Source organism: Primulina tabacum, chromosome 1 (genome assembly GCF_025594145.1).
Source record: "Primulina tabacum isolate GXHZ01 chromosome 1, ASM2559414v2, whole genome shotgun sequence".
Taxonomy (NCBI): domain Eukaryota; kingdom Viridiplantae; phylum Streptophyta; class Magnoliopsida; order Lamiales; family Gesneriaceae; genus Primulina; species Primulina tabacum.
Genome location: NC_134550.1, coordinates 58,433,401 through 58,451,381, shown reverse-complemented (window position 1 = coordinate 58,451,381; position 17,981 = coordinate 58,433,401). Strand labels below are relative to the sequence as shown.

Here is a 17,981-nt window from a genome sequence, read left to right as displayed (position 1 = left end):
CTGGCACACCGGCCTCAATCAGGGATACTCGTATGATAGCGTCGACAAAGCGCCATCAAATCCCAAATCTCAATCAATCGTCGGGGCCACAACTGACTATGCTTTAAGGGTCATATAATATCAAACATAGCATTGTGTTCACAAACCCCAGAATCCAATCGAATCATAACAGGATATCCAAGGATCATAGCTCAACGTGCATGTCATGTATCGATGTATGCATCAAACGATGTGTGTTAACAAAATATTTATTTTATACATCGATATTCCAATCACAATGTCATGTATGCCACATCACGTCATCACATAAGGCATATAGACACATATTTCCAATCAAATCAATCAAACATATATCATATGATACATATACCTGTCGTATGTTATTCCGGTCGCAACATACCTCAATTCTTCGTTTCCAGTTGATGTAGCTTTAGATATCAGTATAATAATTTATCTACATCAATAACATACTCATTTCAATCAATAACATCATTCAAAATTGACAATATAAGTCTCAAATATCTTTTGAAACTTTAAAAATTCATATCAAATCGAAATCATAATATAATTCAATTCCAACTTCGAATATGAGTTTCTTGTCGGTTATTCTACCACATATATGAATCTCGACTTCACATACATGTTATCACAGCACTTTAATATTTAAAGCTGCTGAAACTAGAAGAAATTTACCTCAAAAGGAAGCTCTCGACGCAAAGATTCCGAATATATAATTTGTTTCGCGTTTGGATAACGTTTCGAAGTGATTTCGTACAAAAGAAATTAAATTCTTTCGTATTCTCTCGAAGTGGCAGCGAGGAGAGTGAAGAAAAAATGAACAAAATCTCATTCTTATCCCCACCGCTGTCGTGCTCGAGCGGTAGAATTCTCGCGCCCGAGCGCGAGACGTTCTGTCCCCGAGTGTGACTTACACCGCGCTCGGGCGGTAGAATTCTCGCGCCCGAGCGCGAGATGATCTGCCCCCGAGTGCTGTTTGTGCTGCGCTCGGGCGGTAAAATATCGCGCTCGAGCACCAACACTTCTGTCCGAGAACTAATTTGTTATACACTGGCGCTCGGGCGGTCATTTTCTACCGCTCGGGCGCCAGAGGTTTTGTCCAACCTATTGGCCTTGTATTGTATCGGCGTCCAACTTCTCCACTCAAGCGCTTACAACTTCAATTCTGTTAATTAATCAATATCTAGTACGATATTTCATTATCAACATTTATTTTCTCAATTTCATTATCATGATATACATAATCACATAACAAATTCATGAATTATCGATAATCACGTAAGATTTACGATAAGACGGTACACGGTCCTTACACACTGTTTCACATAATAATAACTATTTCACAAACAAAAAAAGAAAGAAAGAAAAAAGATTGCTTTCTTTGTGATTTCACCTAGTTCGCTGTACAAATAATGGTGTCCTCGATAATATGTACAGTCACCTTCCCAATGTGTGAGATTGTCTCATTAAAGAGTTCCAAGCAAGCAAAGCAGCACCTACGGCCGGCTCAACCTGGTTTTGTCCAAGGAAAAACACAAGAAAAAACTGCGTCAACATCCGAAAATGATCACGAGTACAAAATGGGATTTTCTAGTATTTTAATGAAGTTGAAAAACATTGCTTTCCATTCATGAGATGCAGGCTGCCGAGAAGAAGAGTGTTACGCAAATAGTGGAATTGAAGATGCTTATAAGCTAAAACCTAAGTATCGAATGATAATTCCTGTCAGAGATACAAACAAGGATGGTAACTCCTGGCATTTTCACTACGAGACTGCGAGAAATTTGAATGACTTGATCTTCTTGTAAGATATCACATAACATAAAAGTTCTTGATTTTGTATGCACTTCTTGCCTTTATTGGCACAAAGATTAGATTATTGGACGAATGACTGTACCAATTTTAAGACGAGTCGGCCGGAATTTTGCGAGTTATGATCATTTTGTTATGAAGAGGTATGATAGTTTCTGGTCCACTTGGTTACCTAATTGCGTAAGGCAACTGTCTCAATTATAATGAAAAGGTAGTTTCTTATGTTTCTACAACATAAGAAACCATAAGGCATGGCGTTAAATCCTGTTCTGCATATCCTGCTAAGATAAAAAAATTCTGCTACCTGCGCAATAAGATTACTTAATCCAAGGATCCACAATCTTGAGGTTGCTAAGTTCAGCTAGGCTCTCCAGTATGAATTAAACTCGGAATTTCACATGGAATCTATAAGAGCTTTGCGACGAAAATATTGAGACGAAATAAAAAAATTTAGATGATGAGATGCAAAGAGCCTAATGTAAATGGCGTGAAGAAGGAAAGCAAACAAATAAGATATACTCACCTTTGGACGAATAGGAAGAGCCCCTGGGAAGTCCTTGGAGATGCAATTGATTACTTCGCTACCAATGTCCCATCTCTTATTGGCTTCAAGAACACCTCCAACCATTACGAGAGGAAAATTATCCATTAGATCTGAACAGAAAAATTCAGTAGGATTTATAGTGAATGGAATTTGTGGTTGAGGCTTAATTTTATACGGCCAACACAGCAGATGATAGATTATCAGGAAAACAAATTGTCATCGAGTGCAAAACCAATATATCCTATTCATAGATGCTTTCACGTAGGGGAAAATTAGAGTCCAATTAGAAACCCATAAGTAGCATGCAGTCATTCTGATAAAAAAAAATGTAGAAGCTCAAAGATTTCTCGGATTTCAAACATAAATATTTGGTGTCATTGCCACTTTCAAACCAGTGGGAAAGTTGGAGTAACATAGGCAGAGAGGTTAAACGTAGATAGGAAATGCAAGAGAGGCAAAACATACATCACATGGCATCATAAATTTTAAGTTCTGGGCCCAGGGAATGGCATGACGCACCTTCGCCACATAGCTCCAATTTCTCGACGACAGCTTTCACACTTGAAGCCAACTCTTTAACAGCATCATGTAAAATCTTGTTGGCCACTGGATCACCAGCATCTGCGCAAGAAACCACAACTGGAACAAGAGCAGCTATCCTTGCCCAAGATGGATCTGCATAGGTCCACCTAAAATCAAATTTAAGTGATTCTTATTTCCTGGTATTGCCATTCCAATGATTCATCTTACTCCACATATCAAATTGCACAAGAATATTTTTTAAAACTGCGCGTACAGGTTCTAGCTTTATCTGGTGCCAATTGACACACACTGCCATACAACTGACTGAATCAAGAGGTATACCACACAGCAGCTCAAAGTTAATTTAAATTATCAATGGATCCTTGTTCTCATCTTAGTTTGAGCTAATATGTAAATATGAGCTACTTTATATTTATTGAAGGAGCCATGACACTACAAAAGTTTGTCGTTCTCAGAATAGTGTTAACAGAAAGGGTTAGGAAACTTACAAATACACAGCACAAAGGAGTGAAAAACAAACAAAGGAGTACATTTTGCACACCAATATTATAGCTAACAAGAGGTGTTCCATCACAAACATGGTAAGAACAGCCAGAAACTTAACTGTATGGATAGCTAAATTAGTATTATTTACACTGGTATCACAGAAAGTGCATCTTCACAAAGCCCAAAATCTTGTCTTGAATAAACCCATCAACTCTATAGCATCCAACCTTACAAACTTCTAAGTCACATTTCCATCGAAGAAAAACAAATAGCATATGTTTGGTTGCATTGCAAACTTGCATGAATGTAACAAACTTTGAGGACAATAATGATACAAGGCATGGATATTAGTATACTTTGTAAAATCAAATTCATCTGCAAAGTGCGTGTCAATCAGCTACAGTCATTATATTCAAATGCAACTACCACTAGCACATTGAAATTTTATCACTGCTGGTCTATGCATCAGTAGCATACCCGATTAGTTCATCTGGTGAAGAAAGTTGGAGTTCATGCAAGATACGGTCAATCAGTGTTGTTTCTGGGCCTCGACCATCATGAGCCCTTATAACAGCTGTCAGTGCCTGCGCAGCTATACCATACCCACTGAAACTCAACATAAGAAAAATAACAAAATTTTAACCTAAAAAAATTGAAAATGTAGTTGTGCAAAATAAGTAGACTACTTTGGAAAGATGCACCGGGCATATAAAACATAATTTTATTCGAGGAATTAAGTACAACTGTTAAATATCTAGACTATTCCTTGGTAAACTGTAACTGCTCTCGGTCAGATAAGCTCATTCATCAAAGATTGGAGGTAATAACATCGGATAAATCTTAATCCTTTGACTTTCTCTCCGGTTTAGCAATTCTTTTGTTTTGAATCGCATCTTTCAGCTTACGAATGCTTTCCTCAGAATTAGGTCAAGAAAGTCGTAGTAACTGAATCGTCGCCAAGTGAAATTTAATAATGAAGCCTGAAGGCCCAATTGGATGGTAGAGATTTACCAAAAACTCATCAGTGAGACAGATAAAAAGTTAATTACTGCGTTCATGATTGAATGACTTCAAAAAAATCTTTCTGACAATTATGATAAAACATCTGACGAGTCGCAATTAAACAAGGTCTTTTAAAACTGCAATATGCAAGATTCAGAATATTTTGAAGGCAAAAATTAGAATGATGATAGCACCATTCTATCAATAATGTAGAGGAGCATAAGTTTTGGAATATGTACATGTATAAAGAAGTAAATACATCTCGACAAAGATGGCATGCATGTACAAGTACTATAAAACCTCTACCTTCCCCAGTCGCCTAAAATTGGTCCAGCACCAGCAGCCCGAGCTTGTCTCCCATCTTCTGTAAATCCATAGGCAATGGTACCCGTACCAGCTATGAGAACACATCCATGAAGCTTTCCCATAGTCCCACAAGCCAAAGCTGCCACAGCATCATTCTGGACAAATAATCTGACATGGCTGGGAAATATTTCCCTGAGATATAAATGGAAAATGAGAACTTAAAAGTCAGAAAAGGTAATGGTTAATAATGGCAGAGTAAGGGTTAATAAGGTGTGTCGGTTTATTTAAATTTTATGGATCAAGTTCATCAAACTTGAAATACTCAGAGATCAATCATCTCGCAAACATTCGCGGAATGGAAATGTAAATTTCTTAATATTTAAGTTGTCCCAGCAAGTCTCTATACCAAAGTGAGGCAGAGAAATCAGATGGTGTCAACAATGTCATGTTGCAAAACTATCCTCAACTTATGATGAAATTCAAGCATGTATATAGTGGCGACCAGAACACGGGTAAGGCCTTCTAAGTTCTAAGAATGCTGAGTTAAAGTGATTCTACACTGAAAAAGAATGAATGCAAATGCATAAGAATGCATGGCAAAATAAAATCTTAGTCAAGTAGACCTCAGCCAACTGAGTATTCGATGCTGATCTGTTGGATGATTAACACCAGATACCGAAAGACAAACAGCTTGAACAGTAGAACGTGTTGAAGCTGACTTTGAGAGAGCTTCTGCCATAACATGCTCTAAAGTGTCTCTAGCAGCAGTTTCTGTTAGAAAAGGACAGAGAATTAAAACACCATTCATATTTCCTGTTATAAGATGAGGTTGACGAACCTGTCGCCTTAACTTTTTTTCACTTAATGCATTCAGTTCAGGTGATATTTCACATTTACAATATCAAGTCACTAACTCCAGGACGTCAATGCAAATTGTAACATATGAATTGATTTTTCCATGAATTCAGCACTCAAAATCTATTTGAAAAGAAAATGACTCTTCTTCAGCTAGAAGAATTTTATTGTTTGGGAAATCCTCATCTAGTAATCTTCTTGAAACCAAAACTATAAGAAAAATCTTGACCAATGCAAAAACCACTCCAACCCACTTAAAAAAAACAGTGTATATATCTATATCCCAGCTGCTTTTGCTAGGAATTAATCCACACAACCAAGATAATTTTTACTATCCAATGATATTATCCCACCAAGGCACCATGCTAAACTAAAAACATGAGCACGAATTTTCCAACTATAGCACGGAAAACAAAAATCAAATGAACAAAACTAACAAAGTACAAAAAACGTAAATATGCATACGTGAAGAGATATAAATAAACCTCCAACACTGTTGTGATTGGAGCAGCCAGCCACTGCCCGAGCAAGGATGGGCAGAGGGTCGGGCAACGGCTGAGTAAATGGTAAGAAAGACATGCACACACACACAGTAGAAGTGGTCCCACCATCAATACCCAGGATCACTTTTAGGCCATCAACGCCACCATTCAAGAACATATCATCGCCACCATTCATCACATTAAACCCGCGTGCGGCAGCCACCAATTCATGCTCGAAATCCCAGATTTCCCGGTTCCGATACCGCTTCATTTGGTCGTAAAATGAACTCAAAACCGGCAAGAAGTTGCATCTGTTAATATAGTGAAGTGGGCTGTTTGGACAGGAGAGTGATTGGTGGGATTAAGCTATTTGGGTTTTTGAAAAATATAGTATTTGGCCGGCAACAATGGGACAAACGCTTGAGGTTCAACTCTGTGAAATGGACGAGTGTGGAAATGAATTGAATATTGAGGTTTTTCATTTGTGAACCGCATATTATCATATATTCGACGAAATTTGCGGCACATAGCTAAATGTGAGTTGATTTCAAAAAAAAAAAAAAAAAAAGCTAAATGTGAGTTTAATTTATGTAATATCGAAATTTTCTCTCTTTCTGATTGAAAAAAAAAGAAGGTGTTTATGCATACTCACAATTATTTTTCGGATCAAATCGATACAAAACATTTAAAATATGGTATATATATGTATGATATTGATGAACAAATTATTTTAGATATGATACAAAATATAAAAATTTGATTATAAAATTAAAACAACTATATTGATATCAATATTTAGTACACTTGTTTGTTTTCTCAAATATCATATATTCGTACCCGATTGGAAGAAGTTTATAATTAATTATCATATAATATTGGTTATCATATATTTAATGTTTTATACCAATTTTCATCTGAAAAACATGTCATTAATAAAAAAAATTAATTCCAAGCTCACCAACCTTGTATGTGTGCATGTGGATATCTATATCTATGTGTATGTGTGTGTATATATATATAGTTTTGATATACTGCACACTTACCGTGCAAACCTATGTGAACACCGATGAGGTGTCACTCACTCATTGGATGCGCAATTTTTCTATATTTCATCACATCCAATAGGTGAGTGACACCTCATCGGTGCTCACATAGGTGTGCACGATAGGTGTGCAGCATATCAAAACTATATATATATATATATATATATATAGACACACACACACACATATATATATACATACACACGACTCAATTTTGTGAGACGGATCTTCAATCGATCTTATTCATGAAAAAATATAATTTTATGCTAAAAATATTAATTTTTACTTTAAATATAAATCAGATTGACTCGTCTCATAGAAAAAATTATGAAACCATTTTATAAGAAATCTACTAACATATATATGAGTGTGTAACCTATGGAATTATTCAAATATAACTTTTTTCAGATGACAAATAAATAAACTAAACTAAATGTATGATAATAATAATAAAAAATTGGGCAGTGTATTTTTATTTTTATAAGGTTGTGTATAACGAATAAAAGAAGTTGGACGGCTAAGCAGGAATCAGGGGAATGAGGACATTTTTAAAAAAAAAATTTTTATTACTGTAGAAGAGAATTTATACTTTTTCTTTTATTCCTCAATTTTTAGCATTTTGTGTGCTGTCGTTGAGCCACCAAACTTATATTGTTACTCTCTAAATAAAATTAGTGTAATGATGAGCATGGTCGAATTCACATGAATGATAAATGATTTCTTTCGAGTAAAATGTAAAAAGCAGGGGGATTTTGTGATCTGAATTTAATAAAATACTAACATTAAGTAGATAGAGAATTTATTGAATGCAGTATAATGCAATATCACTTGTTTCGAATAAATGAGCAAATATGAGTATTTATAGGAAAAAAGACGACTTCGATTATAGTGCTTAAACATTGTTCCTGACTAGACTTCTGCTCATGTCATGCCCTCTGTCAATTGCCCATGTTCTGACTTGTGACCACTATACATACCATGTCCTTTGTCAATAGACATGACGACCCATGCTAGTGGCCCTATCTCCTTGCGATCGGCCAAAGTGGTAAAGAACCTCAAAGTGGGAAAGAACTTGATCTAAAAATATATTTGCTAGTGATTAAGTGAGATAAATCATAGTCGGACGAGATGACTCTGGTCGAGGGAGAGGAAACTGGCCGAAGGAGATCAGCCCAGCTTGGTTGGACGAGATGACCCAGGTCGGGGGAGATGACTCTGATCGAGGGAGATAGACCCTGGTTGGGCGAGATGACTCTGATGGGGGAAGATGAACTCTAATCATGCGAGATGACCCTGGTTGAGGGAGATGAACCCTGGCGAGATGAACTTGGTTGGAGGAGATGAACCCTGGTATGGTGAGATTAACCTTGATCGGGCAAGATGACTCTAGTTGGGCGAGATAACCCTGGTCCTGGTCGGAGGAGATGAACCTCAGTCGGGCGAGATGACCCTTGGCTAACTTCTAGTGGGGCTACTCAGTTTCCTGGGAGTAACTTGGAATTTGATTCTGCTTTGGTCATTCCTTTCTACTCGAGTCCAAAGATGATCAGGACTTTTCCAAGACATCACCAACATGTTTGTTTTGAATGATTACATTTGAGATAAAATTGTAAATTACGATTTTATATTTTTTGATAATTAATATAAATAAAATTAAATATATTAATGATAGTATCCTAATTTTGTATTAATGCTCTGGTTGTTTGATTAGTATGAGAAACAATAAAACATTAGTAAATATCTTGTGAGACGGTCTCACGAATTTTTATCTGTGAGACGGGTCAACACTACCGATATTAACAATAAAAAGTAATATTCTTAACATAAAAAGTAATATTTTTTCAATGGATAACTCAAATAAAAAATATGTCTCATAATACGAACCGTGAAACCGTCTCACGTCAATTTTTATCATCGATTATTTGATAAAATAATAAATAATCTTATCTTGGTTCAAAATTCAAACATGAGATTCATTGGAGATGATTATCCTACTGGGATATTTCGTATTTTGTGGGCCCTTCCATGTGACATGGCACCAATCTTAAGCAATATAGCCTTATCCTCTTATCATAAATCCAATCCTCCAAAACTCACCACCACAAATTTCCCCCACACTCCACTACTACACACTCCACATTCGTCTAAAGCAGACAATCAATAAATAAATATAGATTAGTTATAAAATATATAAGAATATGTCGTGACAGAGTGGTAAATGCAATCCAAGAAATGGCGTCAACTGCATGTTTCTTGAACAATCTTAGCAGCACTGTCCTCTCCAGCTGCAAGAGCTTTTTCCCAGCGCAGCAACGCGGTGAAATCCGGTCTGGTGGTGTGCCGGGCCGCCCAGAAACAGTCTGCGGCTCATGAAGACGGTGGCAGCACAGCCGAGGCGGCTGCAATGTCGCGTAGATTGGCTCTCACTGTGTTGATCGGTGCTGCTGCGGTGGGGTCCAAGGTTTCACCTGCCGATGCTGCTTATGGAGAATCTGGTAGATGCTACTTTTATATGCTCGTGTCAACCATTGTTTTGTTAAGGTTATTAGAAAGTTGTAGTCTCTAGAAAAATTATACATGCTATGGCAAGGGAAGTTTTAGTGCAAAACATGTGAGGTCAGATTAAGGTCTTTTGATGACTTCAAATATTTGATTTATACGTAAAAGTGAGAATGTTTTCACTTGAGAAGTATAAAAGCACCTACTTCAGTTCCCACCTTGGGCCTCACAGCAGATCAAGATTCAATTAAATAATGAGTGGTGGTGTTTTTGATATATGCAGCCAATATCTTTGGGAAACCAAAGACCAACACAGAATTCACGCCTTACAACGGGGACGGGTTCAAATTAACCATCCCATCAAAGTGGAATCCAAGCAAAGAAGTAGAGTTTCCAGGACAGATTCTGAGATACGAGGACAACTTTGATTCCACGACCAATGTTTCTGTGATGATCACCCCTACTGACAAGAAGTCCATCACTGACTATGGACCCCCGGAAAGCTTCCTTTCTTCAGTAATTTCCCATCTCCTCTTACATTTTGTTTAAACAGAGGACCCCTGGAGGTGTACTGGTCTACGTTCCGGATGATTTTTATTTTATGCAACACTTTGAAAGTTACCATCATTCCATGCCGATTTCTGGCCATTCCCCAGTTATTAACTTTCCCCACTCCACCTCCGATCTATGCTATCCCAAGAATAGCTTTAAAACGAAACTTGGCATTATAGTTCCCTTAAGTCAATGACGAATTCAGTCGACCAAACCTTGTAACATATGTATAAGTAAATATATTTTCAATGCTTTCGTAGCTTCTTATGCAAAAGTAAAGCTCATTCTCATAACCTATACCTTCCTAGCATGAGTGTTCTCCGTTAAGTTGGAAGCATGATTTAGACGATAAGCCGGAGCTCATGTATAAGTGTATCTGCTAATTTTTCAGGTGAACTATCTTCTAGGAAAACAAGTGTACTTTGGTCAAACTGACTCAGAGGTAAATCACTTGTTTACACTGATAGATTTACATATACAGTAGCATTATCTTTGGCGTGAATCCTCCACATTTGGTGATGTATTTTCTGGTCATGAACAAGCTTCATTGTCAATTTTCAGGGAGGATTTGATTCGGGAGCAGTGGCAGCTGCAAATATATTGGAGGCTTCAACCACAGAGGTCGGTGGAAAGCCTTTCTACCTTTTATCGGTTTTGACACGAACAGCAGATGGAGATGAGGGGGGCAAACACCAGCTGATATCTGCCACGGTGTCAAATGGTAAGCTGTACATTTGCAAGTCACAGGCAGGAGACAAAAGATGGTTCAAAGGTGCTAGGAAATATGTTGAGAATGCGATAAACTCTTTCTCTGTTGCCTGAATGGAGAGATGGAGATGCGAGTACTTTGTATGTAATTTTAAAACAATTATTGACACGACAAAACGAGAAAAAACTTAAAGTAGAATTCAAGGTAGCTCTGCAAATGAATCAGAATCACCATGTTGAAAAAAAAAAGAGGTTATAATTCACGATTTTTCAAAACGAATTATTCGTCTATTTTCTAAAGAAGAGCTATATAGTTCTATCATTTCAAGATTCTGAAACTAAATCACAAAATAATCCAAATTCTTCAAATCAATCTATTTCAAGAGAAGAAAAGAAAAAACAATGTTCGTTTTTCAAAGAAGATTTCCATGTCGTCCACGGTCTACTAGGATGAATAACATATTTTGAAGATGAAACTTTTTGGAAAATACAGACCAAATATTTCATACTTTTCTTCTCTTCTTACTTTCATTCCTTCAGCACAATTGAATCTTTATTTTCCAAAAAAAAAAAAAAAAAACTTCTATATTTACAACAGCCAAAAAAATTGTATTTTCTATATTTTCACAAATTATGAAAAAATAAATCACAACGGCATTCTTTAAACAATATTACCGAGCTGGTGCATGGTATAATTATATTAAAATAAACATGTTTGAATATTCAAATATTTATTTCTCAGTGATAGTTTGAAGAACTCACAAAATTGTTAGAAATTTTAGTATTAAACTCGAACTTGAACTCAAGCTCGGGTTCGACCATTAAAGTTTTCTTCAAATTTGACTCAATTTAGTTCATCTACACCCCTTTGGTGCAGAATATCATTTCATCAAACTCGCTGTCAAATGGAGGCCAAATACTGAGATTTTCCATGAGTCACACTGCACATAAACCCACTCGAGAATATGATGAATCAATAATAAGAAGTACCAGAATTATTATCACGCTGACCGCGCAAGTCCACATTGAATTCAGTTCATCGTTAGATTGACATTTAAAAGAATTTACATAAAAGCAATGGCAAAGGAATACAATGTTTGAAGGAATGGTGTTTATCAAGTTCCTCCATTGCAGTGGTGGACACCATTACTCTGCTTTCCATTGTAATTCATGTTTACCTGATGTAAGCCCCATATACGTATAGTTCCATCGTCGCTTGCAGAAGCAAGCATATGGGGATTGACGGGATTCCAGCTAACACAGTTGACAGCTCCCGCATGTCCAGCCAATGTCAATATCAGCTCTCCTGAAGATCTGTGCCATATATAAATCTACACAAAGTATTGAGCTATTAGCAATTATCTTCCATGAGACGAGGATTTGAGGGGGGGAAAAAGCATGTTTATTGTTCTAATTAAAACGCACAAGAATTCGTAATCATCAGAAGAGGATCGAGGTTGAAATTCAATCCATGAAAATTCCAAAACTTTTCTGGATCGTATGGTAGTCCATAAAAGTTGAGTGAATGGATAATCTGATACATATTAGCAGAGAACATCCATGATCTGATAATTCCACAGTTAACGAATGGATATTCAGCACAAAAAAATATTCAAGGATAAAAATGGAGTTGGTATAGGAATTTGAAATCCAATACAAACAAGTTAAACATGTAAATAGATGGACTTCAAATCCATGGATTTCAAGATTACACTAACCAGTGGGATAGATTTAAACTTTGGGTTTGAAATAATTTGATTTGAAATCCTCTCAACCAATTTAATTTGATTTGAAATCCTCTCAACCAAACTTACACGTGCTTCTTGAAGCAATTTTAATTCTTGAAGCAAAGTAAACCCATAACCCTGCCTCCTTGTCTTGTCAATACTTCGGTTACCTTGCTACTAGGAAAAATTATTATAGTTTATATAAAACTGAGTACGTTCTGGAATTTTCTTATTTTCGAAGTTTAATTATACAATAATACAAGGAAATAGCAACCGTACTATTGCCACTCTTAGCCCTGAAAAAACAGATCATGGAATAGCAGAATATGCTAATGAATTAGGTTTGGTGATTCCTGGACTGGCTGCGGCATGGAGTTATCATTTGAGGATATGGGAAAGGAGACGGGAGGATTGAAATTAAATTTGGCATCATTACATTTTGTTACAAACTTAAATGACACATCGCATGTACCTATGAGATTCCAATTAAAAAACCACTTGGTAGAAGCATTCACCAAATTCATTTATGGGTAGGTGAAGGGTCAGGGTAAATTTTACCACCGCTAAGTACACAACATCATAACCTCTTTTTTCACATGTACGGGCCCAGTGTGACTCAGAATTGGTTACAAAATCTTCCAGTTGATCTAAGCACAGGTCTTTCGAAGAATTCCCAGTTTCACAAATTATAATCAATTTTAGTAACAAAGGGAAGACTCAAGTCGTCTCAAGTTTTGTCTCTTATGAATAAATCAGAAGTTCAACTAAACCATCAAATGACTAGTTAGATATTTTTCAAGGAAACCATTTCTCTCAATTTGCATTACAGAGTCCACAGAAATGCGCAACTGAGTATTCTTTTTGACCAGGACTAGAAATTTAGATAAAATAGAAGCAAAAGAAAACATATAAACAAGAATACCATGGAATATAAAAGATAACATCATGATCAGAAGGTGAGTAGAAATATTACCTGTGAGTCCTCACTTCCACTGGCAATGAAAGCTTGTTCTAATCCGCCGAAACAAGCCCTCACAACAAAGCGTGTACGCTTATGGCCCTTGTATTTTGCTACCAGCTTGGCACAGCCGTCTATATTCCAAAGATGAAGTTCTTGATTCATAAGGCTAACTAGCAGAAACTTGCCGTCTTCAGATAGAGAAAATGAAATTATTGTCTGATCTTCCTCAATAAATTTATCTAACTTTGATTCCCATCCACATAATAGTATTGTAGTTTCCTTACAAACAGATATCAACTCTTTTCTATCAGTAGTGATCCCCAAGTCAGAAATCCTAATAGTTCTCTGCCCTTTCCAACATTCTACCTCTTTTCCTTCCAGATCCCACATGCTGATACTTTTATCAGTAACACCAGAAAATATACTCTTCCCATCTGGAGCCCATCCACAAGAGATCAGGCCAAGACCATTTTTCTCATATATATGAATGCATTCACCGGAGGCCATATCCCATCGTCTAACAGACTCCTCTGATCCACAGGTAAGAAGTTGACGATCATCTGGGCTCCACGACATATAGGAAACAGGTTTCTCGTGACCAGATAATCTATGTTTTACAGAAACTCCACCATCAACTGCAACCTACAATGAGTAACAAAACGATAGAGTAGTCCATCTAGCTATCCAATCACATATAGTTGCAAATAAAGACAGCTGTATCCAAAACATATCATCACGAGGAAAAAAAAGATAGTCATAAACACTTGATGGATGAGGTGGATATCAACTTATCATCTAAAGAGCAAGCCTCTTCCACATTCCTCGAAAACGTTTTTGTAAAAACAGTTCAAAATGCATGAAACTAATGGAACTCCAATTATGTCAAAGATTTCATCAAAAAATATACGTTAAAGATTCATTGTTATTTAGAGTACAATAACTGTAAATGACGACATGGAAAACTAGTGTACACAAGCCGGTTATTTGACATAAAGGAGTGTAAAGGGTTTAGAAAAAACATGACCAACACTAACCAATTCATTCATAAATAAAACGAAAGACACGTAAGAATTACCTCCCATACAATTACAAGAGCATCACTGGATGAAGATGCCAAATATTTTCCATTGTGAGAAAATTGCAAGAACCAAACTTCGTCACTGTGTTCATGCAATATCTGGAGGGTTAAAAGCAATGCAAGATATCAGTAGTCACCGAACACGGCAGCTTTTATGGAAACTACAAACTTATAGCATTCCAGTGATATTTGGAGTAAATAATTTTTTTGAGAAATCAGATATATGGTAAGCCTGTCATTATATTTGCACAAAAAGAAAACATAATCAAGAAAACAAAGTAAATAAGTTGGTTCACTAGAAGTTTCAATTAAAACAGAAGAAATGATGATGATGACAAATACTGATTTTGCGGACAATTACGTGTACTGTTTCACTCATTTAAACCATCTTCCTTTTTTATTTTCACATAAGAATAAAATTAGACAAGTTTGAATAACAAATGAAAGGAAGAAGTTTAAGTTTGAATTCACATAGTCATCAATGTAATGAAAACCATATTGACTGCCTCATGCTATTGTTACCAGTAAACTGTTTCATATTATTCTCAACTAGTCAAACTCGAAGGTGGTATTACCTGCAAGGTTTGAGAAGGAATCTGGTTTCTTCCACACTGATGATCAGTGAGTAAGGACATTTCTCCGACTGATGAGTTGTGATACCTACAAGCATCTCTTTGCAAATCAAGAGCTTGTTCAACAAGATGAACCAATCTCTTTTCTGGAATCATCACAGTTGGAGGAAGCAATTTTTGCAATTCCTCCAGTAACTTTTTACGCGACTTTAGCCTAGACTCCTGACCAGAAAATCCATCGAACAAATTCAGGGAGGGAAACAAAATAGAGGAAGACAGCTCACGAACTTGTCATCATTTACACAAAGTGGAGCAATCTCAGTCCTCAGAGTGTTCAAAGCATCCATGAGATTATCTCCATTCAGATGTTCAAAAAATTTTTGCTCCATTATAACAAAAGATGCCAGCTTAATAATAGTTTCATCTGCTAGGCCAATTTCATGTAATGTTGCTACACTTTCATCCCATTTACCATCAAGAATTTGCTGCATAAACAAATCTACTACAGTTGACTGCAATGGTATTCCCGACTCTTCCTCCAGATGAGACCCTGTCTTTGTGTAACCAAGAGAATATAACGCCTCAGCTATGATTCGAACAAGTTCAACCTTCTTAACAATACCTTTTGAACCAATAACCTCATCATCCCCTTCAGATTCTATGGGGCGAGCCATTGAGTAACTCAATGAGCAACTAGCTCGATCTCTAACGGATACACCGTTTGAAAGACCTCTTAATTTTTCAGAGGATGCTTTCACACGTTTTGATGGTGGTTCGTCATCCTCTACACCTCCCATGAAAAGCACAATTCAGGCCATATATGAATACCACGAAACAGCAGTGAAAAAGTATGACTCTTTCCAGTATCGATAAATGAAAGACAAAGTTCTGCAAATCACGATGAACAAAAAGGAGATAAATTGATCTGTCAATAAAATGTTGCCTCCAGCAACTGCAAGATCTAAGAGTAAAAACACAAATAATGCATCCACTGTCTAGCATAGATTTAGCAACCAAATTTCAACATCAATGACTATAAATGCACAAGAAGAATGACAAGCATTAGATGAAATATTAATGAACAATATTAACTTCGAATGAATGCTCAACCATTAGAATGAGTAAACTATCGGCAAACACATGTACACACACGAAAGGAGAGAATCAAGATGGATTTTATATGGTTAGTATCCTATAAATCACCCGGAATGAAACTTTTAATGAAGTAACATCATATTCATAAACAACAAACAAGAAAAACTCCCGATATTATTTTTATCATCGGGTGGGCTGGTGTGGTGGGAGGGAATCCATTTTTGAGCAGGCAAGGCAACATCTGGAAAAACGGAAAAAAATGCTAAAAGTCTAGCTGCTTTTCCAAAAACCAAGTGATGAACTGGCCACATGAAACAAAAGCCAACACAAAATTATCAGAACAATTCATTAACCCATGAATCTAATCACGTCTACCGAATGTATAAACAAAGGGAAGTCATACACCGATCCCCAGAGCATTCAGACCCCCAGCAAATCGTATGAACCCAATATAAACAAAGTGGAAGCAAATCGAAACCACTAGGGTTTAACCAAATTGGGTTCAAATCAAACATCGGGCCTCAAATCTCACCAGATACACGCTTGATTTCTAACAAGGACAACGATCAATGGAAATCAGTAAATTATATCTAACAATATTAAAATCAAAATCCAACTCACGTAATATCAAGAAAAATCGCCGAAACAATAAATTTAACAATAGAAAGCCGAGAAGCCACGCAAGGAACCGATGGCTGTGCAGGAACTTTAATGGCGTGAGGACGTTACGGAGGCGAGCGGCGGCGGATAGAGAGGGTTATAGATTGGTGAGTAGATTGTGGGTGGTTCCTTGTATAATTTTTTTGGAGTATTATCCTCTGAGGGATCGTGGCAAAGTTATATATATCGTATCCCGCATCTGTCGAAATATGCTTCGACACACCATGGTTTGATTATCGTTTCATATTATTTTTTTTTCCTTTCTCTCTCTCTTTTTTATTTCAAAAGGTTATTTCATGATTTTGGTTTTGGTTTAGATTTTTTTTATATAGTGCTAAGACAATAACTGATTGTTATATTATTTTGTGTAGCGAAGAAATGTGCATAAGAAAATTTGATTTTGATTTTGATTTTAAATTATCGATAAGTTTTTTTGGAGTTAAAGAAATATATGCACAATGCAAAATTTAAGTTTGTGTAAATGAAAATCTCAATCGAATTACACGATGTTATGCTTGATTCATGGAGATGAGATGACGAAATTTAAATTATTGGAATCATTTAGAAAGACAAAACATACGTTAATTCATTCGCTTTTCGTCATTCAAACAGCACCGAGTGATCAGGCTTTAACACCATAAGCAGCTTACAACGAGCAATAATAGAAGCAAATTCAGACAGGTCTTCTCAAGTATATCTAACTGCGTCAACCACGTTTTTCGACTCAAATTCAAACACCACCTTCTGATAAACCATATTACGCACCCAACTAATAGGTTCAAACAAACTCATAGCCTCCTCTTCATCTACATACAATCTCCCATAATAGACAAATGACCAACACCCAATAAGACCACCAGAGGCATCCCGCAAGACCATACCCAAGCCCATAACATCTGCACCATTCGGACAAGCCGCATCAATATTGCATTTGACAAACGATTCAAGAGGTGGATGTCACAACACACACACATTCTGTTTTGTTTAGGGATTTGCCATCATCAAGTTTCCCTTGAGACTTCACTGCTATCCACTCAT

At 36.5% G+C, this 17,981-nt stretch overlaps 3 protein-coding genes across 4 annotated transcripts; 1 reads left to right on the top strand and 2 right to left on the bottom strand.

The window, feature by feature from the left end:
- Positions 1-1,274: 1,274 nt before the first annotated feature.
- Positions 1,275-6,572, bottom strand: LOC142554988 (uncharacterized). Of its 2 annotated transcripts, none has more exons than XM_075665624.1 (7): positions 6,052-6,572; positions 5,335-5,482; positions 4,712-4,903; positions 3,881-4,009; positions 2,894-3,063; positions 2,354-2,448; positions 1,275-1,530 (listed from the first exon to the last, which is right to left on the bottom strand). In XM_075665624.1, exons 1-7 carry the CDS (start codon positions 6,317-6,319, stop codon positions 1,456-1,458), a joined length of 1,077 nt encoding a protein of 358 aa, XP_075521739.1. In that variant the 5' UTR covers positions 6,320-6,572; the 3' UTR covers positions 1,275-1,455. The 2 variants fall into 2 exon arrangements, with proteins under 2 accessions (XP_075521739.1, XP_075521732.1); XM_075665617.1 differs by having other exon boundaries at positions 2,354-2,484; positions 6,052-6,568.
- Positions 6,573-9,308: 2,736 nt separating this feature from the next.
- LOC142554983 (oxygen-evolving enhancer protein 2, chloroplastic) lies at positions 9,309-11,130 on the top strand. Its single transcript, XM_075665608.1, is given in 5 exon segments — positions 9,309-9,356; positions 9,358-9,586; positions 9,874-10,106; positions 10,534-10,584; positions 10,704-11,130. Coding segments are annotated over 5 exon segments (807 nt in total). The 5' UTR covers positions 9,309-9,323; the 3' UTR covers positions 10,965-11,130.
- A 689-nt stretch (positions 11,131-11,819) lies between these two features.
- On the bottom strand, positions 11,820-17,189 carry LOC142554973 (WD repeat-containing protein 26 homolog). Its single transcript, XM_075665598.1, is given in 6 exon segments — positions 11,820-12,181; positions 13,551-14,180; positions 14,614-14,715; positions 15,192-15,481; positions 15,484-16,076; positions 16,905-17,189. Coding segments are annotated over 5 exon segments (1,740 nt in total). The 5' UTR covers positions 15,986-16,076; positions 16,905-17,189; the 3' UTR covers positions 11,820-11,965.
- Between the last annotated feature and the right edge of the window lie 792 nt (positions 17,190-17,981).